Source organism: Lethenteron reissneri, chromosome 28, assembly GCF_015708825.2.
Source record: "Lethenteron reissneri isolate LAM-NWPU_2019-01 chromosome 28, ASM1570882v1, whole genome shotgun sequence".
NCBI classification, from domain to species: domain Eukaryota; kingdom Metazoa; phylum Chordata; class Hyperoartia; order Petromyzontiformes; family Petromyzontidae; genus Lethenteron; species Lethenteron reissneri.
Window position 1 is genome coordinate 10465054 of NC_083806.1, and position 24715 is coordinate 10489768.

Consider the following 24715-nt stretch of genomic DNA (forward strand, 5'->3'; position numbering starts at 1 on the left):
GTCAGCCAGGCCACAATTCACTGTACAACAACAACAAAAAACCCCCCACTGCATTAAATATGGGTTTTCGCTTAACTTGGCATAGTTCATCTCTTGAGAACAGACGCTTCTGGTTTGATCAGCATGTGGTGATCATTCTTTAACATGGCTTCCAAATCCTGTGCCCGGACGGAGTGAGTGTGTGTGTATAAAGGGGGTCCATTGATGGGAAATTCTCAACCGTTTCTGACGCCGAATTCTCACTGATAGGGATGCCACACTGCACTCTCCACGAGCGTTGTTTTAAATTGAAACGTCTCTGTCTGATCACGGACGCCGATAGGGACTGTACTAAATGATTTATAATTTGAAGGGTGGTAAACAAAAAAGCTGGCATTTTTCTTTCAAGCTAAGTAAAATGGGCGATGTTTATTAGTCTGGGCCCTGGCTTGCGTTAGCTCGGTTGGTTATGACAAGGCCAGTGTGTGGAGATCACACCGCTGTTCTTTTCCACACGAGACATTTCCCGCACAATCCATTCCTTTATTCTCCCTCCCATCTCGCCTCGCTCCCCCTGCTGCTGCACCGCCTTTCCTCCACCATCCCCCCCTTCCCCTCCGTCTCGCTGGTACTCACGCGCCCCTCCACAGCTGGTAATGTTTAATCGGGCCCCGTTGATATTTTAGTTCGGAGGAAAGGGTGGGAGGAGGAGGAGTGGTGGGGAGAGAGGGGGGGGGGGGCAGTTGCTGCTTGTTTATACACACGAGCAGCACTCAATAACCTCACCACTGTGCCACGCACGCCTGCCTGCACGCAGCTGCCCGTCATTCCTCGTCTCGTTTCAAGAGCGAGCGTCTAACCTAAACTGAAACCACCGCGCCCCCACAAGCAAGCCCGAAGCTTTCTCCCGGGGACCCCGGTAGACAACCCTCGCCGTGCCGGCGTCGTAGGCGGCGGAGGCACCGGCGGACGAGCATCGCGGGGACGGTCGTCGGCTTGATTCCGGGCGTCGCTCAGAACTTGTCATGGTGCTTTTGCACGCGCGTGCCACGGCCGAACCGCACTCGGCTGCCCGCCACGGATTACTGGCACGGGGAGCACGAGCCGGAGAGATGTGGGTCTCGCGCACCCTGGCGAAGGTACCGAGCTGCGGGCGGGGGGGGGGCACGCTGCGAGTTTTTGTGCAAGATCAATGTGAACCTTCCCACTACCGTGGTTGTATGTTTCTGCGTCGGCTTTTTTTCCCATTGCCGTGATCTCCGATGGCCTTTTCGGGTTGTTAACCTCCCTCCCTCGTGTTGGTTCGACGGATCTTCCCGCCGGCACTTCGGGCGAAACGTCGGACGTCGTGCCGAACAACAACACCGCGGCACAACCCGGAATCGCACCTGGGAGTAATGTAAAATCGGCGATTAAAAGAATAACAAGCTTGGAGCTGTAATAAATAAATATATAAGCATTTATATTGTACTATAGAAATTATATTGACCGCCCCCCCCCCTCTCAACACTTTTGTAAATTTGTAACGAAACAATCCTTTACTTTGTCTTTCTTTGCTGGGTTAGGAGCTGCATGCGCACATCTTATACTTTTTTTTCTACAACAATTTTTTTCCTCCCTCCCCCCCCCCCGTTTCCCTCCACTTCGTGCATATTTGCCACACAGCAAGGTCTCTCTCTGACCTCTGGCACACAGTTTGGAGGCTTTGCAACGTGCGACAGCGCTCGCGTGTTGACAAACAGGCCGCCACTGCGCTGGCTTGTCCCATCGCATGCGAGCTCCTCTCGCTCGGGGGCAGTATTCGAGCGTATTGGCGACACAGCGGTGGTGCGAGCTAATAGCTAAGAAAAAGCTAAAAAAAAATTTGCAATAATTATTGATTTTCCCCGTCATACCGCAAACCCCCATAATAGAGGGTTTTTTTGGGTTCGATTGCGTAAATATATAAATGTGGCGTTAAACCCGCCACCACCTGAAACAGCCAACTAGTAAGGGTTATCACGTAAACAACACGTGCCAATTCGTCACTAGTACAGCACGCCGGTGTGTTGGAGAGCAAAGCCACAACATTTACAATCTAAGTACGACGTTTCGCCAGTAATTACAACTAGCTTCATGCGACAGCCAGATTTGTGGAGAAATCCTCCTGTTTCGTTCCTTAAATAGAGAGGGGTAGATGTGATGAGGTCACGTGTGAGCTCTTCACGTGTGAAAAAATAATCTACTTTCTGTGATGGCCATTTACAAAAACATGTTTACCAGCCTCGGTCGTCATGGGCACACCGCTCCGTCATCGAGACCACCGTCACTCCGAGGGCATCTGAGCGGAAGCGATCTCCTTTCGCCAACGCACACACACAAAACAAATTAACGGCATGTGCCAATTTTAGGAGTTTTCCTTATGCAGTTGCATTTAAAAAAGACAAAGATCTCCCACATCGCCTCAACAGGCTGTTGCGGCAAGTGCTGTTAGCAAGCAACTATGAAGGCCGGAACGGCACACAAAGGGGGTGGATGGCCAGCACCACGCTGGGCCGCCTTTGTCTCCCTAGACGGCAATATTTACACACTGCACTCGGTGCTCATTTGAGGCTGAGTCAACCTAGGGGAGGCCCAGGACCGGTTCAGATAATCGTCACTGGTGTTGACCCGTGAGCGAGAATCGAACTCGGGTCGCCGAGTTTGTAGTGCTACACTACTGCTCACCACACACACATGCATATACACACTTACAAAGACAAAGATCTCCCGTATAGCCTCTAACAGACTTGCGGCAAGTGCTGTTTAGCGAGAACCTATGAAGGTCGGAACGGCACGCAAGGGTGTGGTTGGCCAGCACCACGGCCAGCTGACTTTCTCTTCTTAGTCGGCAATATTTACACACCGCACTCCGTGCTCATTTGAGGCTGAGTCGACCTAGGGGAGGCCCAGGACCGGTTCAGATAACCATCACTGGTGTTGACTCGTGAGCGGGAATCGAACCCGGGGGTCGTCAGCTTCGTAGCACAGCGCGCTAACCGCTACGCTACCGCTCCCCACACGCACACATATGTACACACATACACATTCACGCGCACGCACGCAAAGTAATTTACCTCTCGGTGGGTGGAGCAGTGACGCATCTGCGTGCCGAGTCCAATTCCCTTCCACGGCTAACATCAGTGGCGCCAAGTGTTATATCTTAACCGGTCCAAAGCGCCCAAGTTTTTAGGAGCCCACGCTTGACCACCTTGAATATTTCAACAACCACCACGACCGCCATTCCCTGTGGGAGGTGTTCATCCAGCAGTGGACTGGCAAGGGGGGAAGCAAGTGTAGCTTGCAAGCATCAACGATGGTTAGAGCCACGATTGCGCCATGGAAATCTGACCCCGCTGTGTTAGGTCTCACAGTTGGATATGTGAGGTGCGCTATTCTTTGCTGGCATTGAGACTGCAACACGGGCATACATAAGCCCTGTTCAATTAAACAGTGATTGTGCCAGGAACAACCTTGCACCTGGCATATGAACGTGGAATCTTTCGTACTGATTGTTGTTGCCACGTTCTGATCCTCCCCCTTACCGGACGTCTGTGGAAAAAGAGCCTTGTAGCTCATCGGATTCCTCCAGTGTAAATAAATCTTCCGATTTTGACGTGCCGCAAGGGTTGATGCTGTGGACAGGGGCAGCAGCAGCACCGTTGCAGGTGCTCGCGCAGGCTTCTGAGACGCTCTGAATTTTGCATTGAAGCGAAACGCTTTATTGTTTATTGTTGTAGTTGTTGTTGTTGAGCGTGAATCTTCTTGCCGTTGCCGGTATTTCCGTGGTGCACCGTTGGAATGTGTCGCTCGACCTTGGTTGTTAAATTTAGCTTGGGGCGGGCCGGCGGGAGGGCCAATCCGAGTCGTGGCTCTTTGGCCTAATCTGGTTACGGGGGGGGGGGCTTTGTCGCGGTGCAGTGTACATGAGAGGGGGGCGGGGGGGTCAGCGTCGGGACGGCGGGGAAAAGCCGAACTGAGAGTTGCTTAAACTGGAACCGGCTTGTTGTCGTCGAAGAGCGAGTTTCTTAGACTTGTAGAGACCCACGGACACCCACCGAGGACCCATAGACACCCACAGAGACTCGTAGAGACCCACGGACACCCACAGAGGATCCGATAGAGACTCGTAGAGACCCACGGGCACCCACAGAGGACCCATAGACACCCACAGAGACTCGTAGAGACCCACGGACACCCACAGAGGACCCATAGAGACTCGTACAGACCCACGGGCACCCACAGAGGACCCTTAGACACCCACAGAGACCGACAGAGGAGGCGGGGGGGGCGCCAGGCCAACACAAGCCCCTCGTGGAGAGGCCCCTTGTGGAGCCATCACGTGCCTCTCGTATTCCTTCACAATGTGTTTTGAGACGACTTGGATTCACCCCGCTTTTCCACCGGCGTGATTGTGAGAGTGCTGATGAGGCTGTGGGGGGAGGGCGAGGTGAAGGGTGCAGCGATTTTGTTGTTGTTGTTGTTGTTTGTTTTAATCGCCCGACCGTCCGGCCATGGTAAGACGTTGCTCTGCTGCGTCGAGCGCTTCGTCCGCGTTGGGCGAAGCGTTCGTGGAAACATTGTCGTTCGTGCGCTCGATGTGCTCCATGTGCAATGCAATTTAAAGAGAAGGAAAAAAAAACGCTAATTTCCAGTTTTTCGCAAGGCGAATTTGCGGGGCCGTTTCAGGTCGCTTTGACGCGCGCGGTGCTTCGTGTTATAATATCCACTCGTCGGCACCGGGCGCTCTCCGACGCATGGCAATTGAAGGAATTTCAATCGTACGAAAGTTCTAACTGCTGACGGAAGATGTTGACGAATGCCCAGCTGCATTATCCGAGCCCGTCTTTTACAGCCGGTTTAGGAGTAAATTGACATGAAGGGGAGAATTGTACGTAATTTATACTCTCCTTCGAGTTGACCGCCACAAAACGCTCCTTAAAAAGGGTGGTTGGTCGTACACCCCATCGCAGGAACCTCCTGAAAACGCCGCGAGGCCTCGGGGAGAGGCTCTCCTGCATTGACACCTCGCGTACAATCGCCGTTTGCACTATGAGACATCTCCTTTACCAGTGGCAAAATATAGTAACAGGTTTTTACCCTTTCAACTGGTACAAAAACTGACACCTTTATACAAGGCATCATGTTTGCAATAACCACAACACAAGCAGTCAAAATGCAAACAAAAATTAACAACTCTGATGATGATAATGATATGCATTGTCCTTGAAGTTGATTGGTCCACACCCGAGACAGCTTTCCTTAGAGCCTAGTCTCCATTGGTGTTGGACCAGATGGCGCCAAAAGGCGTACAACTCAAAAACAGTGCACTATCAGAGTATTGAGAGCTCGGGGTGAGCATTTACACTATGAGACATCTCCTTTACCAGTGGCAAAATATAGTATCAGGTTTTTAACCTTTCAACTGGTACAGAATGCAGCTGATGGTTCGGTCATAGTTCACCGGTGGAAAACGATCATAGTTATCTTTTTTTGCCCTCCCTCCCTTATCCGCATCTTTAAACCTTTGCCCTCAATCAATCATTTGTAAAGTTTCCGTGGCACAGGACGACGCCCGCTGATCTCCAGGTCTTCCCGCGCGCGCCCTCTGCTCATTTAGAGCGTCTTTCTGTCCCCAGACCAACTCCCTTCCTTGCTGTTATCAATCTGGCCTTCTTCTTCATCTGTCTTCGCGGGCCCCTGTATGCCCAAGAACACGCCCAAGCAATGAGAGTCTTTTGCTGCTGTTGTACGGCAGGGTGGCGTTGCAGCGGTTAACACCTGCGCCTCGCAGCACGAAGGGGGGGGCCCGGGTTTGATTCCCGACTCGCACGCCTTTGCGCGTGGATTTTGTATGATCTCCCCCGGTTCTGCGAGGTTTTCCTCCTGGTTCTCAGTTGTCCTTCTGTCGCTGACATTCAACGTACAATGTGTGTAACTCGTTTTGGCCAAATATCACAGTGCTGAGAGAAGCTACCTGCAAATTACTCGATTGGGATTACACGCAGCAACATCACCCCCCCCCCCTACTGCTTAGTGTTCATAATAATACAAAATGATGCAATTGCTATAATCTCAGAATTTTACCCTTTCCTCACCACCTACAAGCTGACACTAATAGGACTAGGTGTTCACCTTCTCAACAATTGGCTTCGACTCCTCACTTCCTGCAGGACTTCAGTCTTCGGTCATGTTAGGTGGCATTGTTCATTCGGCTGCAGGTTCTGTGCTCATGGAAACAACCGCAGAGTTTCCATCTCATTTTATCGAACAGACGTCATTTTTTTTACGAGCTGGTCCGGTCAAGTTTCCTGAAATCTCAAGCCTGTCCAGGAGGAAGCCAAGCTTAAGGAAACTTAATCTAAAGAATCCGACAGATGACAATCCCTGTTACACACCACCCACCGGTCCCAACCGGGGAGTTGATTTACAGCGACGTAGATTTCGCCGATTGGGAAAACAATGAGGTCGTCTCCTTATCTTGTATCTCAAGGATATCGTTGTTTTCAATTGCAGAAATGTAATACGCGGTTTTAAAATACATTCTTTCTGGTCGTTCATATTGGGGGCTCAATGTCAGCTGGAGCCGTCTGGGGCTGAGCGCCCGGAAAAGATTTCCTCCCAGGCGTGGCCCCCCCCCCACCCCCCCCTGCTACAGGGTGGGGGCAGGGGGGATCAGCATTTGGTGGGTTGGGGAATGCTCGGGAAACATTCCATAAAGTGCTGGTCATAATGCCTGTATCGTAAGCAAATCTGAGAGGTCGTGAATGTTTTAATCAAAGCACATGCAGCTATGCAAACAAAACTAGAAGCTTTATTTGATCAGGTAAGGCCCACTAAAAGCGACCTGGCCACGACTGATAGCTCAACGAAGTGGCTTAAAATGTGTACATTTATAGCAGCCAAATACCGGAGGACCCGGAGAAAAATCCACACGACCACGGGGAGAGAGACAGACATGCGAACTCCAAATATATACAGCAAGCGTCAGGGTCAGGGTTGCGTCCACGACCTCCTGCATACCAGGCGAGGCCGTTAACATCACCCCCCGGCCGCTCCGAATGCTGGGACAGTGGGACACTGCGTGAAATGGTTCCGTCACTAACGCGGGCGCCGTGTCGCGCAGGGACCGGCGGGCGTCGACATGGAGGGCGCCCTGACGGCGCGGGACCGCGTCGGCGTGCAGGACGCCGTGCTGCTGGAGAACCACACCAGCGAGGCCGCCTTCCTGGAGAACCTGCGCAAGCGCTTCCGCGAGAACCTCATTTACGTACGTGCGGCCGCGGCGGCGGCGGCAGCTGCGGCCAATCGGGACCCGCTGCAGATTTGACGCGTGGGGCGGTCCGACCGACGGGACCCCCTGAGAACCTCGTCTCGAGGTTGCGTCCGGCCGCCCTGTTTGGAAAATGGCCACTCGGAGCTGGAATATGGGAAAGCGCTCGGTTATGATTGATAAGGCCACGATAATTATGAATATTAAGGGTTAACAATATGTAAATGTAGATATATTTTTTTTGTCCCAATTATACCATCCCCCACCTGCCCCCCCCCCCCCTCCTCGGCTTTTGATTTGATTCCCAAATTCACGCTCGGAACTATCGACGCAGAACTCGGTGATGTTTGTTACTATGTGTTGCTTGCCTCATGAAACTAAAACAAAGTATGCAGTTGAACAGAAGATGCAGCTGTGTTATTGGGTTGTACCACGCGTCGTTTTGGCGCAACGTCCGACGTTTTGTCACCACCGCTTGCTGGGAGCTTCTTGGAGACTTAATTTGAGAATCTCCCAGCGGAGAGAAATGGCCCCGAGCGAGAGATTGCAGGGCCGCACCTTTACCTCCTACGGCGTCCGTCCTTGTGCTCTGCGGCGCAGACGTACATCGGCTCGGTGCTGGTGTCGGTGAACCCCTACCGCGACCTGGAGATTTACAGCAAGCAGCAGATGGAGCGCTACAAAGGGGTCAACTTCTACGAGGTGCCCCCCCACATGTGAGTCTCACGGTGCCCTCCCCCCACTACCTCCCCCACTACCTCCCCCCACCCCACCCCCCACGTCCGCCCCTCCCCCCCGCCACCGTCCGTGCGTCTTGACGGCAGCAGCGGACGGCGGTGGCGGCAACAACAACAGCAACAAGTCTACCGGTTTTCGTGTTCACGAAATTCAATTTGACGCAAGCGCTGATTCCGTTGGATGTGAACGACAAAAAACTTTAATTCTTTGCCAAGACAGCGATCTGCCCTGTTGGTGCTTGTTTTGCCACGAATGTCACGTGTTCCTGGAATGGCCCAACAGCACCAACTCCGCCGCTGTCACTGTTTGTGCTCCGTAGCCTAACGCGGACCTGTAGCCGCAATTTTCACGAAGGTCTGGACAAAGGCCCCGCCGTATACCGATGGTCCAATTATTATTTATGTATCTCTTAATAAAAAATGTATTATCTGCCTTGAGCAATGAAGTCTCAGAATGCTAAATTATTAAGTACAACCTGTAAAGACATAGGAGAGCTGCACATCGTTCGTGTTAGTATAACGACGACGACGGTTGTGGATGACACTGGTTAACGACGCCGCAGCTACGCGATCTCCGACAACGCGTTCCGCTCGATGCGCTCGGAGCGACGGGACCAGTGCATCCTGATCTCGGGCGAGAGCGGCTCGGGAAAAACGGAGGCGTCCAAGAAGATTCTGCAGTACCTGGCCATCACGAGCCCGAGCAGCGACCGCGTGCACATCGTGCGCGACCGCCTGCTGCAGTCCAACCCCGTGCTGGAGGTGAGGGGTCACGGGGACACACGCTCGCCCTGGTGCAGCAGATTCGGAGAGCGCCAAAGGGCGGCCCCCCCCCCCCCCCCCGTTTTAAAAGCCGCCCGTTTTAGCCGAGTCGTTGACCGAGTTGTTTGACCGGCGGTTCAGAGCATCGAGCCGGCACCGCTGAGGATTCTGGGTTTTCGAATCGAGGCAGCTGCCTGCGATGATACCGGGTTCTTAAAAGCTTTAGTGAATTGATTGTCATAGCCCCCGGGTCGTGGATGACTGGACGGGTGAATGAAAATAAAAACGTCACGTAAATTTTGGTTCTGCACCTAATTTGGCTAAATTTTAGTTGTCACAATTACACATCAGTCTGACTGTCGCGCAACGAACATTACTCTTAAGCGACGGAGCGCTTGTGGGAAAGTGCCCCGCCACCCCACGTCCGCACTATATGGACCAAAGGTCACTTGAAGGAATCTCTCTCGGGGAGTTCAGCGATATCCGCTTCCGCGGGCCGTTCGCTCACACCGAGACGGTTGCACTGCTGTGCGAGATGTCCGAATGAATGCTCGAGCACCTTGGCATGAGGCTTGATCGCACAAGTGATGAATAGCTTGGGGGGAATAGAGTTATAAACATACAACGGCAAAACGCCGACCCTGACGTGCAGTGCGCTCGCCCAGGCCGGCTGGACAATTACTTGGAAGGGTCCCCAGTGTCACTGAGATTGCCCGAGTCTATTCTGGTCGTGTTTACGCTCCCAACATCGTGTCCTGGTCGTGACGTCGCTATGATTAAGTGTAATTACGTAAGGCAAGTACTGGGGGGTGGGTGGGGGGAGGGGTTTGTCGTCAAAATAAACGTCAAAAGATATTCCACCAGCCAGGGTTTTTGCGCTCGGTGTGGAGTACCCATCGGCCGAAAGGTTGAGTGCTATTTTATTTGAGCAATGCCAAATGACCTCCGTTTTCTTGGGCATTTCTATCACCTGCTTCCTTTGCAATATTCCAAGACAGCGCTCAAGTATTTAATCTGATTGGTTTCGTCGCTGTACCACCGCGAAAAAAAAAAGAGTAAATCATACATCCAGAGCGAAAATGGGTTGTTGCAATCCCTTTGTCAAGCCCCGAAGCCTGGCCTGATGAAAAAGAAAATACAGTAAAACCTTGGATTGCGAGTTACTTGGTCTGCGAGTGTTTTGCAAGACGAGCACATTTTAAAAATAAATATTAATTTGATAAACGAGCGAGGTCTTGCAATATGAATAGTACATGTATACGATTTGTCTGCCGAGCGTCACGTGATCACAACTGATATACGAGTGCTTTGATGTACGAGTGCTTTGGATTACAAGCACGTTTCCGGAACGAATTATGCTCGCAATCCAAGGTTTTACTGTATCACGAATGCACAGAAATGTAAAAAAAAAGAACATTGATGCACTTACAGGTTAACGTAATGACATTCTTAAGGCTTATGCTAGGCACACACCACGTGATTTTCCCACAGTTAACCCTCTCCCCCGACTGCACCCGGCCAGGCTGTTGATGACAATCGGGGTGAGTGGCGGTAGATGGGGGGGCGGGGTCGACCCCAAATGCGGTGGGGATGAATTCCTTCCCGATCGAACGACTCGATTCGGGGCGCCGCTGTGAAAACAACGAGAGGCTGCTGACGTGCAGCTCACGAGCTCGCAGCCGAGGCACCGGCGACCTTTTACGGAGAAAACAACCACGGTTCCGGAAAACAGGAAGTCGTTCAATTTGTGAGAAATAAAACTGGGGGGGGGGGGGAGCAATTTTTACTTGAAATAACTTCCACGATTTCTTACGCTTATTCATAGAAACTACGAACGCAGGATGCGTGGGCACGCATACATCACCACCCCCGCCCCCCCCACCATTGCCCGGAATTAATTATTTTGTCCTGGTATTTTCACATACATTTTCTCAGCGCTTTTTCCAAGCCTGCAGGCGGTCCTTTGCCCTGGGTTTATTTTTTAACTCGTGTTTGTTTCTCTAAAAATCCCTTGCTCCCCTCCCCGCCCCCCAAACCCCCCTCCCCCCCCCCCCCCCCCGTGTCGCGACAGGCGTTTGGAAACGCCAAGACCCTTCGCAATGACAACTCGAGCCGATTTGGAAAATACATGGACATCCAGTTTGACTACAAGGTGACGCAACGAGCATCGCGCCCCGTCACGTCGTCGCCTTCGGGAATGAATTGTTGATTACAAACGTTAACGGTATAAGGCAAGCATTTTGACGGTGAAACGGAGAGGGAGCGTTTTTTTACGGTAATAATTATAATCATTTACATTCATTTGTACGGTGCTTTCCACTAATGTCTCAAGGCGCCTTCTTAGAATAAGGATGAGGAAAGGCCAAGAGAGGCAGAGGAACTAAATAGAATAAACTGACTTAGGAAGATGCGTTTTAACTCGAGGGAACGTAACAACAACGATGATGATGATGATGATGATAATAATTAATCGTAAATGTACTCGCGTGCAATGTCTAATTCTGCTTTCCCGTGTTGAGGACCCGTCTCTCTGTGAATTACAGCCACCGTTCACTCCACTCTCTCATTGTTGCAGGCCACAATGCGCAATTTCCTCGCCGCGATTGTCCAAAGTGCTCCCCTGTGTGCCCCCCATACAGTTCATTCACAACTGCGGGTGACGCAACCGAATCGTGCGCGCGCTCTGTTGCCGGCCCAGTCTCACAGCGTGCATCATCACCATCGTGAAAATTCTTATCGCTAGCTTCGCAATGAATACGTTCTCATCAGATGTTCAAGTGACTGCGAGTGCGCGTGTGCCTTCGCGCGTGGAGACTGTTGGCTTGTGGTAGCGTCTCTTGTATTGTGCTACGATCCTGGCAACCTGGGTTCGATTCCGGAACTTTGCATTCTTAGCATGTTGTGTCTTAACTGCAGCTGTGTTTGGTCTTCTTTACGTGGCCTTAAAAAATTACCGTGCGATGATTGAACTTCAGCGGTGGTGAAACAACGCTGGCCCAGGCACGGTGCTGGTCACGCCTCTCCCGTTGTTTTGCAAAAAACTAAAGGAACAAAGATCCCCTGTATAGCCTGCACAGGCTGTTGGGGAAAGTGCTGTTTGCGAGCACTTACGAAGACCGACACTGCCCAAGGGAGTGCTGTTGCCAGCGCCATGCCACGCCACCTTTTTTTCCGCATGAGTGAAAGTTGACATCCCCTGCCAGTAACTCATTTTAGGCTGAAGCAACTTAGAGGAGGTCAGTGCTGATGTTCACCGTGGCCAGGGATTGAACCCAGGTCGCCGGGTTTGTGGAGCAGGCCACGAACTGCTTCACCACCGCGTACCCCCTGTTATTTGCCGCGCAAGCATTCACACGTCCTTGCTAGCAACAGCACTCGCCCCTGCGTGTATCTGTAAGGCTTAAACGAGGTGACGCTTCCCTCTGTGTGTGCGCTTGTATAACTGGCCGACTCAGCCTCAAATGAGTACCTGGTACGGCCAGGCGTCGCGCTGACGATGTAAGCATCGCCACTGGGGAGACAAAGGTGGTCAGGCGTGGTGCTGGCCACTCACTCCCTCGTGTGCCGTGCCGGCCTTCATAGGTGCTCGCCAACAGCACTTTCCCCAACAGTCTGTTGAGCTCACGGTGGGGGGGGATCTTTGTCTTTACAACAGGGAGCTCCGGTCGGTGGACACATTCTGAACTATTTGCTGGAGAAGTCGCGTGTGGTTCACCAGAATCACGGCGAGCGCAACTTCCACATCTTCTACCAGCTGCTGGAGGGCGGCGAGGACGAGGTGCTGCGGCACATGGGCCTGGATCGCAACCCGCAGAACTACAAGTATCTCATCAAGGTGATTGTGCAAAGACGAATATCCCTCGTATAGCCTGAACAGACTGTTGGCACACGTGCTGTTAACGAGCACCTTTGGCGGCCGGAACGCCACACTAGAGAGAGGGTGGTTAGCCGACGCCACGTCCGGCCGCCTTTGCAACCCAAACTTACAACACCCGGGTATTTCTGGCCAGTCTCCCATCCCAATCGCTGGCCATAATCAACCCCTGCTTCGCTTCTGAGATGTGATGACGTTGGGTGCATTCAGGATGATTTTGCCGTGTGCAGTTTGCCTCTGGGTTGGCTGAAATTTGAGGCAAGGGCTCGCAACGCAAAACACTGTGGGCCCATGGAGAGCAGTCCACCAAAATTGAAGTTTATGACCGTGAATGTAAACATTGACGAGCACTTCCTGTGCAAGGCACGTCTTGTGTGCCACTGTGGAGAGTTTTGCGGTCGCGCTGCTGTGTGTTCGGGTCGTTACCGCGTGTGCTGTTCCGCACGATGCCCCGTGCCGCGTGGGGAGCCTCAGGAACTGAGCGTTTTTAGTCGATGAATAGACAAACGGTTCCCGGAGAAGCTGTGAGCACGTGGAGAAAAACTTTGGACGTCGCGCCAAACGACGCGCGGTTATCCCCGTATAAACACCGGGGAGGAGTTCTTGTGCCGATTGGATGATGTTCGTGCGCCAGGGCCAGTGTTCCCGCGTGAGCTCCATCAACGACAAGAACGAGTGGAAGATTGTGCGCAACGCCCTCCGCGTCATCAGCTTCAGCGACGAAGATGTGGAGGTGCGGAGTCTGCTGTGCGCGCGTGTTGTCGTTTTTGCCGGTCGGCCCTCGTGACCGGCGATGAGAGTAGTTACACGCGCCTTGTACGCTGCCCTGTTGTCAGTACGCCGCTGCATGAATATTGTGGATGATGGTGCTTGCTTCGTGAGCGTACTGCATGCGGTGAACGTTGGCGAAGGTGGGGAGCGTAGACGTGGCATCCATAGTACAGGGCAGCAGTGGATTTTTCTGCACCACACACGTCTTGACCACCACCTAGCTCCCGGGTGATTTGGCCGGAGAGAAGAAACCGACGTGCTCCGGCGCCTTCACGATTGCGTGCTGCCACGACAGGGGTCAGCTGTCGCTTTTAAACATTAATGATCAGATTAGGAAAAACAAACAGCTCGACGTGGAATGTTGCTGGGTTCAAATGTTGTTTTCGCGTGGGAACAGTTTTACAATTGTAATGCGGGCGCGGGCGACCTCCCGGATGTGACGTCACGGAGAGGTGGAGTTAGGTGACGTGGGAGGAAAGGTTAAGGTTCTTAAGGGAGGAGACCGGAAGAGGAAGGCAGAACGAGTGGGACTGGACCAGAGTAAGGCCACGTGGGCAAAGCCAAGGGGTGGCAGCGGCGGCCAGCGGTGGCCAGCTAAGGGAGCAGCCAGCGGAGCTGCGAGAGAAGACAGCGGTGGGGCGGCTGGAGAGAAGGCGGACGAGGAGCTGCGGGGAACACAGCCGGCGAGGCTGTGTGTGAGGGAGAGGCTACGAGAGCGACGAGAGGAGAGAGAGGCTGAGAGAACGACGAGGGGAGAAACTGCAGGAGAGCAGTATCAGTGTCAGTATAGAGTCTTATAGAAGGACAGCCGTGCGGGTTAAGAGAGAAGAACCGAATAAAGGACACCAAGCCAGACATCGTGGTCGAGTCCTTTATTACACAATGTAACCAAAACGCGCATTGGAAAACGGTAGCCTCATCTGGCTGACGGATCAAATGCTGACGGATAAAATACAAAAGCTCGAGGCTCTAGACCAAAGCCAATTTTGTTTTCTGCAGTTGACACAGGGATGGCTGCACTCTCACACAATCCCGTAGGCCGAGTTCGGTGGTTTGGGTACCGGGAAAGTAATCTGATGCCTGCAATGAGGTCGACCGTTACTGTCGAGACTTGGGCATAAGAAGGGGGCTCACTGGGGGACTTTGCCAAGAAAATCTCCTAGAAAGGGGGGCTCTGGTGGGAGCTTTGCCTGGCTTGGGACCCCTACGAAGGGGGCTCACATGGGAGCTTTGCCTGGCTTGGGACCCTTACAAAGGGGGCTCACATGGGAGCTTTGCCTGGCTTGGGACCCTTACAAAGGGGGCTCACATGGGAGCTTTGCCTGGCTTGGGACCCTTACAAAGGGGGCTCACATGGGAGCTTTGCCTGGCTTGGGACCCTTACAAAGGGGGCTCACATGGGAGCTTTGCCTGGCTTGGGACCCTTACAAAGGGGGCTCACATGGGAGCTTTACCTGGCTTGGGACCCTTACAAAGGGGGCTCGCATGGGAGCTTTGCCTGGCTTGGGACCCTTACAAAGGGGGCTCACATGGGAGCTTTACCTGGCTTGGGACCCTTACAAAGGGGGCTCGCATGGGAGCTTTACCTGGCTTGGGACCCTTACAAAGGGGGCTCGCATGGGAGCTTTGCCTGGCTTGGGACCCTTACAAAGGGGGCTCACATGGGAGCTTTGCCTGGCTTGGGACCCTTACAAAGGGGGCTCACATGGGAGCTTTGCCTGGCTTGGGACCCTTACAAAGGGGGCTCACATGGGAGCTTTACCTGGCTTGGGACCCTTACAAAGGGGGCTCACATGGGAGCTTTGCCTGGTTTAGGACCCTTACAAAGGGGGCTCGCATGGGAGCTTTACCTGGTTTAGGACCCTTACAAAGGGGGCTCACATGGGAGCTTTACCTGGTTTAGGACCCTTACAAAGGGGGCTCACATGGGAGCTTTACCTGGTTTAGGACCCTTACAAAGGGGGCTCACATGGGAGCTTTACCTGGCTTGGGACCCTTACAAAGGGGGCTCGCATGGGAGCTTTGCCTGGCTTGGGACCCTTACAAAGGGGGCTCACATGGGAGCTTTACCTGGCTTGGGACCCTTACAAAGGGGGCTCGCATGGGAGCTTTGCCTGGCTTGGGACCCTTACAAAGGGGGCTCACATGGGAGCTTTACCTGGCTTGGGACCCTTACAAAGGGGGCTCGCATGGGAGCTTTGCCTGGCTTGGGACCCTTACAAAGGGGGCTCACATGGGAGCTTTGCCTGGCTTGGGACCCTTACAAAGGGGGCGCACATGGGAGCTTTGCCTGGCTTGGGACCCTTACAAAGGGGGCTCACATGGGAGCTTTGCCTGGTTGGGACCCTTACAAAGGGGGCTCACATGGGAGCTTTGCCTGGTTGGGACCCTTACAAAGGGGGCTCACATGGGAGCTTTGCCTGGCTTGGGACCCTTACAAAGGGGGCTCACATGGGAGCTTTGCCTGGCTTGGGACCCTTACAAAGGGGGCTCACATGGGAGCTTTGCCTGGCTTGGGACCCTTACAAAGGGGGCTCACATGGGAGCTTTGCCTGGCTTGGGACCCTTACAAAGGGGGCTCACATGGGAGCTTTGCCTGGCTTGGGACCCTTACAAAGGGGGCTCACATGGGAGCTTTGCCTGGCTTGGGACCCTTACAAAGGGGGCTCACATGGGAGCTTTGCCTGGCTTGGGACCCTTACAAAGGGGGCTCACATGGGAGCTTTACCTGGCTTGGGACCCTTACAAAGGGGGCTCGCATGGGAGCTTTGCCTGGCTTGGGACCCTTACAAAGGGGGCTCACATGGGAGCTTTGCCTGGCTTGGGACCCTTACAAAGGGGGCTCGCATGGGAGCTTTACCTGGTTTAGGACCCTTACAAAGGGGGCTCGCATGGGAGCTTTACCTGGTTTAGGACCCTTACAAAGGGGGCTCACATGGGAGCTTTACCTGGTTTAGGACCCTTACAAAGGGGGCTCGCATGGGAGCTTTACCTGGCTTGGGACCCTTACAAAGGGGGCTCGCATGGGAGCTTTGCCTGGCTTGGGACCCTTACAAAGGGGGCTCACATGGGAGCTTTGCCTGGCTTGGGACCCTTACAAAGGGGGCTCGCATGGGAGCTTTACCTGGCTTGGGACCCTTACAAAGGGGGCTCACATGGGAGCTTTGCCTGGCTTGGGACCCTTACAAAGGGGGCTCACATGGGAGCTTTGCCTGGTTGGGACCCTTACAAAGGGGGCTCACATGGGAGCTTTGCCTGGCTTGGGACCCTTACAAAGGGGGCTCACATGGGAGCTTTGCCTGGCTTGGGACCCTTACAAAGGGGGCTCACATGGGAGCTTTGCCTGGCTTGGGACCCTTACAAAGGGGGCTCGCATGGGAGCTTTGCCTGGCTTGGGACCCTTACAAAGGGGGCTCACATGGGAGCTTTGCCTGGCTTGGGACCCTTACAAAGGGGGCTCACATGGGAGCTTTGCCTGGCTTGGGACCCTTACAAAGGGGGCTCACATGGGAGCTTTGCCTGGCTTGGGACCCTTACAAAGGGGGCTCGCATGGGAGCTTTACCTGGTTTAGGACCCTTACAAAGGGGGCTCACATGGGAGCTTTGCCTGGCTTGGGACCCTTACAAAGGGGGCTCACATGGGAGCTTTGCCTGGCTTGGGACCCTTACAAAGGGGGCTCACATGGGAGCTTTGCCTGGCTTGGGACCCTTACAAAGGGGGCTCGCATGGGAGCTTTGCCTGGCTTGGGACCCTTACAAAGGGGGCTCACATGGGAGCTTTGCCTGGCTTGGGACCCTTACAAAGGGGGCTCACTTTGGGGCCTGGCCAGGAGGGTGCTGTATGCTGCCATGAGGCTGTTTCGGGGTATGCTCCCACACTTGTCTTGTGTCACCATTGTACATTTATCATGCTGGTTTGCCACGTAGAATAGCCACTGTTATCGCGTTGTGTAATGGTGTGTGATGGGACAGGCTGCCGTGCAAGGAGAGACATTCTCGCTGGTGACCCCTGCGAGCTATTGTTAGCGTTTCCCATGACTTTATGCGGTGTCATGTGGCCTAAAATCCAACGACTCTGCACGTCTTGTTTGGCGCCCTGTGTATACGGGTTAGCTCGCACGTTATGATGATGCATGCTGTGTAGGAGGGAGTGCGTGCTGCCAAGCAGTGCTCTTCACGCGGTGTTCCTGCAATGTTTTTTTTGTTAATTTAAAATTGATCATCTGCGTTATGAGACCTCCTTTGCCAGTAGCAAGATATAGTGATAGGTTTTTACCCTTTTATCCGGCACCAAAACTGACACCTTTATACAAGGGATCATGTTTGCAATAACCACAACACAAGCTCCATTTTGTTTGCATTTTGACTGCTTGTGTTGTGGTTATTGCAACCTATTACTATTGATAATCTGATTACAAACGGTGAATCGAGGAGTCGTATGGGGTTACTGTTACCTGCCCTTTGGTAATTTGACCTACTTGTCAACACTGCATGAAAGCCTGTGTGTGGTGTGTGTGTGTGTTTCTGGGTCGAACCAGTTTATTTTTCCGGAACCCAATCATCGTTGCACTTATCCTGGCAAGATAATGTTCCCAACCTTGCGCATTTCCACGAAGTGTGTCATCGGTTCATCCGTTACAATCGATTCTCGCTCTCATTATACGTGCATCACATTTGTGTCTCGTAAGAATCGTTTATTTTACTTTTGCACACGTTTTATTGATACAATTTTTTTTCCCTTTTCGCCTCGCGGGTTAGAACGAGTGAGGTAGAACGAACGCAGAGAGAGAATGAGAACAACTTTAAAAGTGGTACAAAGGAGACAGCCAGCACACGCAGCACTGAGACGGTGCAGACCGCATTGAAGAAATGAGATGCTACGAGCAAGACAATAAAGAATCGATCCTGGAATTATGCCCGATTGTGACGATTCTTTGCACTGCACCCCCATCCCCCGTCCCCGTAGGGTGAATCGTTACATGCCCAATATGCTTGCCATGCTGAATAAAACTTGTCCCCCGCAAAAATGCCTCCATGTTCCGCACACGTGATCGTGATTGTTCTGATCCGTTGGTCTTGGCTGCGCAGGCCCTGCTGGGGGTGGTGGCTAGCGTCCTGCACCTGGGGAATGTGCAGTACACGGAGGACGACCAAGGCCACGCCAAGATCGCCGGAGATGCCCAGATCCGATATCTGGCTCGGGTATTTCTCTCTCCCCACACGTGCTCTCTGTAGCCGACGGCCTCGGGCTCTCTGGTCTGTTGGCACTGCACTACCTTCTCTGACGAGTACCGGAGATCCGCACGCTGCTCGCTCGGCCGTCGCTCTGGCCGACCGTGCAGTCACTCTTAGAGGCCGATAATAGTGGGACCTGCAGCAGAGTAATACGGTACAGTGTCACATATCTGACAACCGTGTATTCACCCTGACTAATGAACCGCCCACACCCAGTGCAGCGTTAATTCACGGTTGTAAGAGTCGCTTTCTGCGGATGTTCACACGCGACGTGGCACTGTAATTAGACCGCGTGGTATTATTTAAATGTATAAATCGGATACAAACTTCTGGGCCGACACTGCAAAGCACTTCTCGAAGGCTGCTCATGATCAAAAAGTAAATGTGTGCATTCTGACCTCGTCTCCTCGCCGCGGTTATCCCAAACGCTGCGGCTATTGATTATCTTGCAAAGCAAAACGCCGTTGACGGTCGGTGGCTGTTGGCGACCCTGACCAAGTGGTGGAAATTCCCAGCACCCGTGATGGGAGCCAGTCGATCCATCAGACAACCACTGTTGGTGTTTCGCAAAACTGTGCAAAATTTTTTTTGTATAGACCTCGTATGGATAATGGGCCCGAGGAAATAAAAAAAAAATGTAAATGAAAAAAAATCTAAAATAAAACCAATTTCGGGGATTTGTACGCGGGCTGCCTCCCAATGGTGGAATCGCGCGCTCCACCCCAGTTTGCCATCAGGCGCGCCCCCCCCCCCCACCACGTAGCAAAAAAGCGGACGCGGTGCCGTTTGGGAAACCCGTCGCCCACGGTCCGTGTCTCTTTGTCTCGCGTCACGGCGTGCAGCTGCTCGCGGTGTCGGTGACGCAGCTGCAGGAGTCGCTGACGCACAAGAAGATCATCGCCAAGGGCGAGGAGGTGAGCAGCAGCACCGTGTTAAATGTGATGAAAACGAGAACCAAAACCTTTTTTGTTTTACCAAGGTAAGGCCAACTCAGGTATGGGGCTAATTTTCAGACGCGACCTTGCCGTCAATTACAGTTCAACGATGCGGCTTATCACGTGCAAATTATAGCAGTCAAATACTCTTAAATGCATGTTTCTAAATGTGGAGGGGAAAAAAACCAGAGCACCGGGAGAAAAATCCACACGACCAAGTGGAGAACATGCAAACTCCAAATATACAGCAGCAGGCGTCGGGGTCGGGATCGGGATCGAACCCACGACATCCTGTATACCAGGCGAGGTAGTTAACATCTCGTCACCGAGGATTGTACGTATGTATGTTGAACTTCTTCCGCTCCGTACGTAGCCGACCGTGCTAATCAGAGGTGCGGGAGAAGGACAACAGACAGAAATGAGTTGCTGTGGTCCCCTCTAGCTTCGCCTATGTTGGGGTGTGCGCATGCACACGTGTCGACACGCTTTCCCTGTGGGCGTGCGTGCAGCTGGTGAGCCCCTTGAGCGTGGATCAGGCGGCCTACGCCCGCGACGCGCTCGCCAAGGCGGTGTACGAACGCACCTTCTCCTGGCTCGTCAATCGGATCAATGAGTCGCTGGCTAACGAGGTAGGAATTTTGACCGAGACGGATGTGTGTGTGTGCGTGTGTCTGTGTGTATGTTGTGGGGAGCGGTAATGTAGCGGTTAGCGCGCTGCGCTATGAACCCGGCGAGCCGGGCTCGATTCCCGCTCACGGCCAACACCAGTGACGATTATCTGAACCGGTCCCGGGCCTCCCCTAGGTCGACTCAGCCTCAAATTAGTACCTGGTGCGGTGTGTAAGCATTGCCACTAGGGAGACAAAGGCGGTCGGGCATGGTGCTGGCCACCCACCCCCTTGTGTACCGTTCCGGCCTGCGTAGGTGCTGGTGAACAGCACTTGCCCCAACAGTCTGTTAAGGCTATACGGGGGATCTTTGCCTTTGTTTGTATGTTGAGCTTCTTTCGCACACCGTACATAGCCAACCGTGCTCATCGGAGGTGCGGGGGGGGGGGCGAAGGGCAATGAAGTAGACGCAGATGCCAGGAAGCACGCAGTGATGATGGAACGCCGCCAACAATAAATAATTTATTGTGCAGCAGAGCTGTCACATTCACGTCTTTGGTTTAATGTCGCTGGGGATGTTATTTGGGAAAACAATTCACTGGCGAATATAACGGAGGCCCTCATCCGGCAGGGTATCGACAAAGGGCCGTAAGTTGGTATTCCTGTAGCTTTATCCAACGTTGACTGTTTCTGGTTTTGTTTGGTAGCATAAATATCTACTGTGCATATCTCAACTTCAGACAAACGCGTGCAGTCAGTCGTAATAGCAAGAAGGCAGTCGGAAGCAGAGTAGAACACGTGCTCCTTGATCAAGGCGGAATTACAACCTCCAACGCAATGGACGGGGCCTTACAATGGGGTTTCTAAATTACGCCCCGTGCTTCAACAACACCTGGCTTCCATGCTAATGAAGTAAATTCATTTTTTATTGTACTTTGCCTCCCACGTGATCATTCGGGGGTTGAAATGTAACAGTGGTACCCTTTAGTGGGTTGTGGGGAACGAAGGCTGAGGTTGGAGACGTTTGCGCGTCGGCGGTGCAATGCGTGTAAACTTTCTCCACTTGCCGAGTGTCTTGGGCCGTGGCTCTGTTAGGGGGGTGGGGGCGGGGGGCTCGTGTTACGATGGGCGAACGTGGACTTGTCGCACAGCGTCTCGCCCCGTTTGGCGTTTCAGGATACGCAGCAGAAGTCTGTGATTGGGCTCCTGGACATCTACGGTTTCGAGGTCTTCCAGCAGAACAGGTGAGGGACATCGCGTGGCCTCTGGCATCCGCGCTGGGGTAAAAACGAACTTTGTGCAGGCGCGAGCGCTTGGGGTACGCGGAGATGGTCAAGGCGTTGTTATCGCTGTTTTCGTCCGTCGTTCTTGCTCTACATCAGGGGTGATCAACCCGTCACAGACCAAGAGGCAAAATGTACTCGTGAGTTCTTCAAAGAGCCAAATGTATAATATATAAGTGTGTGTATATCGTGACAGTTTTCGGCACAGCACGGGGAGACATTCATTATCCTTGGCTGCTACTCTTGTAGTGCGTTCTATGTTTACGCCCCTTCGATAGAGCCGCGTGTGTGTGAATTTACGTCGGTTGGCGCATCGCTGGTCTACATCAACATCAGCCACACGAAGAAGACCTTTGATTGCAGTTTCTAAGCGTTAATTTTCAGGTGTCTTGTGGATAGAGTAGACGACGTTGGATTTGAGCACACCTTATGGTGGGCACAGTTTGCCTAAAGGCAAAACATGCTTAGATTGCACCGCTGGGTGGCGGTGGGGGGAGGGGGCAAAATGCAACTTCTGATACAAGCACACGACTTCGGATTTAAACGAACCTGGCCATGTGCTGATAGCCAGCTGTTACAGTAAAATATCATCAGATTAGTTATTACTGGTAAGAACCACCTGGTTCCACCAGCCCACAGAGGATTTTTGTGTCCGTCCGTTGTGCATCCAAAAATAGGAGGGGCTGGGTGGAGAGGGGAGGGTGGGGAGGGGCAGGGTGGGGAGGGGAGGGTGGGGAGGGGCTGGGTGGGGAGGGTGGGGCTAGGTGGGGGGTGGGAGGGGTGGGGCTGGTGGGGAGGGGCTGGTCACCCCGTGGTGCCCTTATATAACTCAACGTTTAACCTACTCACGCCGGCTTGTGCCCGCCCTCAGTCGGCCATATTTGCGGAATACACCACGCCGCCGTTGACCCTGGCCATTGACCGAGCAACCCAACGTTCCGACCAGCTCCCTCCGCAGGAATGTGTTTATACTGGAGGGATCCGATGAGCTATACAGCTCTGTTTCATAGCTGTGTAGTAGGGGCATGCCAGAACGTTACAATCACAAACAATACAAAAACACGATAGGAGTGCACAGTATAGGAGGGGCAAGCAAATCACAGAAAAAACACAAATAAAACTAAACTATTTTCATTTTACCAGGTAAGGCCCACTGAGCTATGAGCTTCTTTTTCATAAGCGACCTTGCCACGATTGAAAGCTGAACGAGAAGTGGCTTGTGTGGAAATTTATAGCAGCCAAATAACCTCAACGCATGTTTATACAGCGCCGTCGCAGCAACCGATTGTGGTCGGTTGATGCGCGCGCACGCACGCGCAACCTGCTTCAGCGGCGTCCTTCCTGCGGCCCGTCATCTCACTCCGCCGCGTTGTCCGTCGTTTTCCACCGCCGCCCTCGTGTGCCGTGCGCGCAGCTTCGAGCAGTTCTGCATCAACTACTGCAACGAGAAGCTGCAGCAGCTGTTCATCGAGCTCACCCTCAAGTCGGAGCAGGAGGAGTACGAGTCGGAGGGAATCGAGGTCAGGTCGAGCGTGGTTCAGTCCACGGATAGCCGCCGTGTGACCGCCCCCGCCTCCCCCATGGCCATGCCTTTTGAGTGGCCGGCCTGTCATGTTATTTTTTGACAGTTGCGTCGGTTGATCCGAGCCCGCAGCGTTATTGCGAGTGCCCGCACTGAGCTGCTGGCTTATTTGTTTTATTGAAGTTATTTTTATCATTGCAGTGGGAGCCAGTGCAGTACTTCAACAACAAGATCATTTGTGACCTTGTGGAGGAGAAGTTCAAGGGCATCATCTCCATCCTGGTTTGTACCTTTTACACTTTGGTCACGTTGAAAAGTTAATAATGCGTCTTCCGGATTAATAAGATGCCTGCTGTCGAAAAAGTTATCCCATCGCTTGGCATGCTGTTGTTGAATCAATAGTGGTATGAATCTATCGAATCTCTCCGGCGACATACATGTATGAATTGGACATGAATGCATGTATTTAATGCACCGTGCTTTGGATGAACCAGAATGATGCTTTGTGAGCAGGTTTGATAGACCTTTGTTATTTTCATTTAAAAGAAATATTCCACGTCTGCATTTCAATCGTACTTTTGTTATACCACATCTATTCGATTTTTCTGTCAAGGTCTTGAGTAATTATTTTTCAATTCGACACTCGTATGTATCTTAAATTTAATTGGCAATTAAGTGTGAGCATAAGAATTGGTGTTTATTCAATTATCCAACAATTAATTATTATAATAATCATCTTCTGCTTGTACACCTTGAAAGCTCGTTGGCCTCGTGTCACGTGCCCAGTAACGAGGAGGGGGGGCCGGGGGGGGCACAGGGGACGTGGGGGGGGGGAACGAGGGGGGGGGCCGGGGGGGGGGCTGGGGGCGGGGAACGAGGGGGGGGGGGGAGCCCTTTAATTGACCGCTCGCGTGACCCCGGTCACCACGCAGGATGAGGAGTGCCTGAGGCCCGGCGATGCCACAGATCTGACTTTCCTGGAGAAGCTGGAGAAGACGGTGGGAGAACACCCGCACTTCCTCACGTGAGTGCCCGCCACAACACCGCTCGCAACGACGACTTCTTATTAAAGAAGAAAAAGAATAACTGGAGGAATTGCGAGCTGTGTTTTGCTCTCTTGCCTCTAACCAAAATCACCCAGAATGCCCATTTGACACTTACCGGTTTTTACGAGCATTACTTGCAATGTTTTCTGGAACACTCAAAATGTATGGATCGCGTTAATTTCTTTACCGAGTATTTTGGTTCGTGACGAGCACAAAACCTGCAGCTCTGTTTGTTGATTTGATTACTCCATGGGTTGCATAATGCGATGAGTGGAAATCAATCACGCGATCGATTTTCACGTTAACTTTGTCACGGCGCAAAGAAGCTCATTCGAGACGTCCATTCTAACGGAGGTGAAGTCTTTATTACTAAAGAATAATGTGTTTACACGTTCGTTCTGACAGAGGGTTGAAGTCTTTATTATTATTAAGAATGACGTATTTACAACTCCGAACGTAATTGCTACCCCGCGAACAGTCAGCCCCGATGGTTTCCACCTCGTTGTTCCGCTTGTCCCGTGCGTGCCTCTCTCCCCATATATACCCGCTCGGGTCCGCCCCTATCGGGCAATGCCCTCCACCCCACTACAGCACTTATGTTCAATTATCTGAACGTGTATTATTTATAACCTACACAGCAGCTTACGGCCACCTGTTCACAATTTTCTCAAC

The 24715-nt window shown here is 52.7% G+C and overlaps 1 protein-coding gene across 1 annotated transcript in view; it reads left to right on the top strand.

The window, feature by feature from the left end:
* Positions 1-764: 764 nt before the first annotated feature.
* Positions 765-24715, top strand: part of MYO1C (myosin IC) — a 46416-nt gene continuing 22465 nt past the window's right edge. Inside the window, 14 exon segments of the mRNA XM_061562097.1 lie at positions 765-1118; positions 7124-7267; positions 7871-7986; positions 8571-8769; positions 10841-10921; positions 12425-12604; positions 13278-13376; positions 18503-18616; positions 19492-19563; positions 20094-20213; positions 21369-21436; positions 22890-22995; positions 23199-23279; positions 23930-24021. Coding sequence (XP_061418081.1) covers positions 1005-1118; positions 7124-7267; positions 7871-7986; positions 8571-8769; positions 10841-10921; positions 12425-12604; positions 13278-13376; positions 18503-18616; positions 19492-19563; positions 20094-20213; positions 21369-21436; positions 22890-22995; positions 23199-23279; positions 23930-24021 — 1586 coding nt within the window. The 5' untranslated portion in view covers positions 765-1004.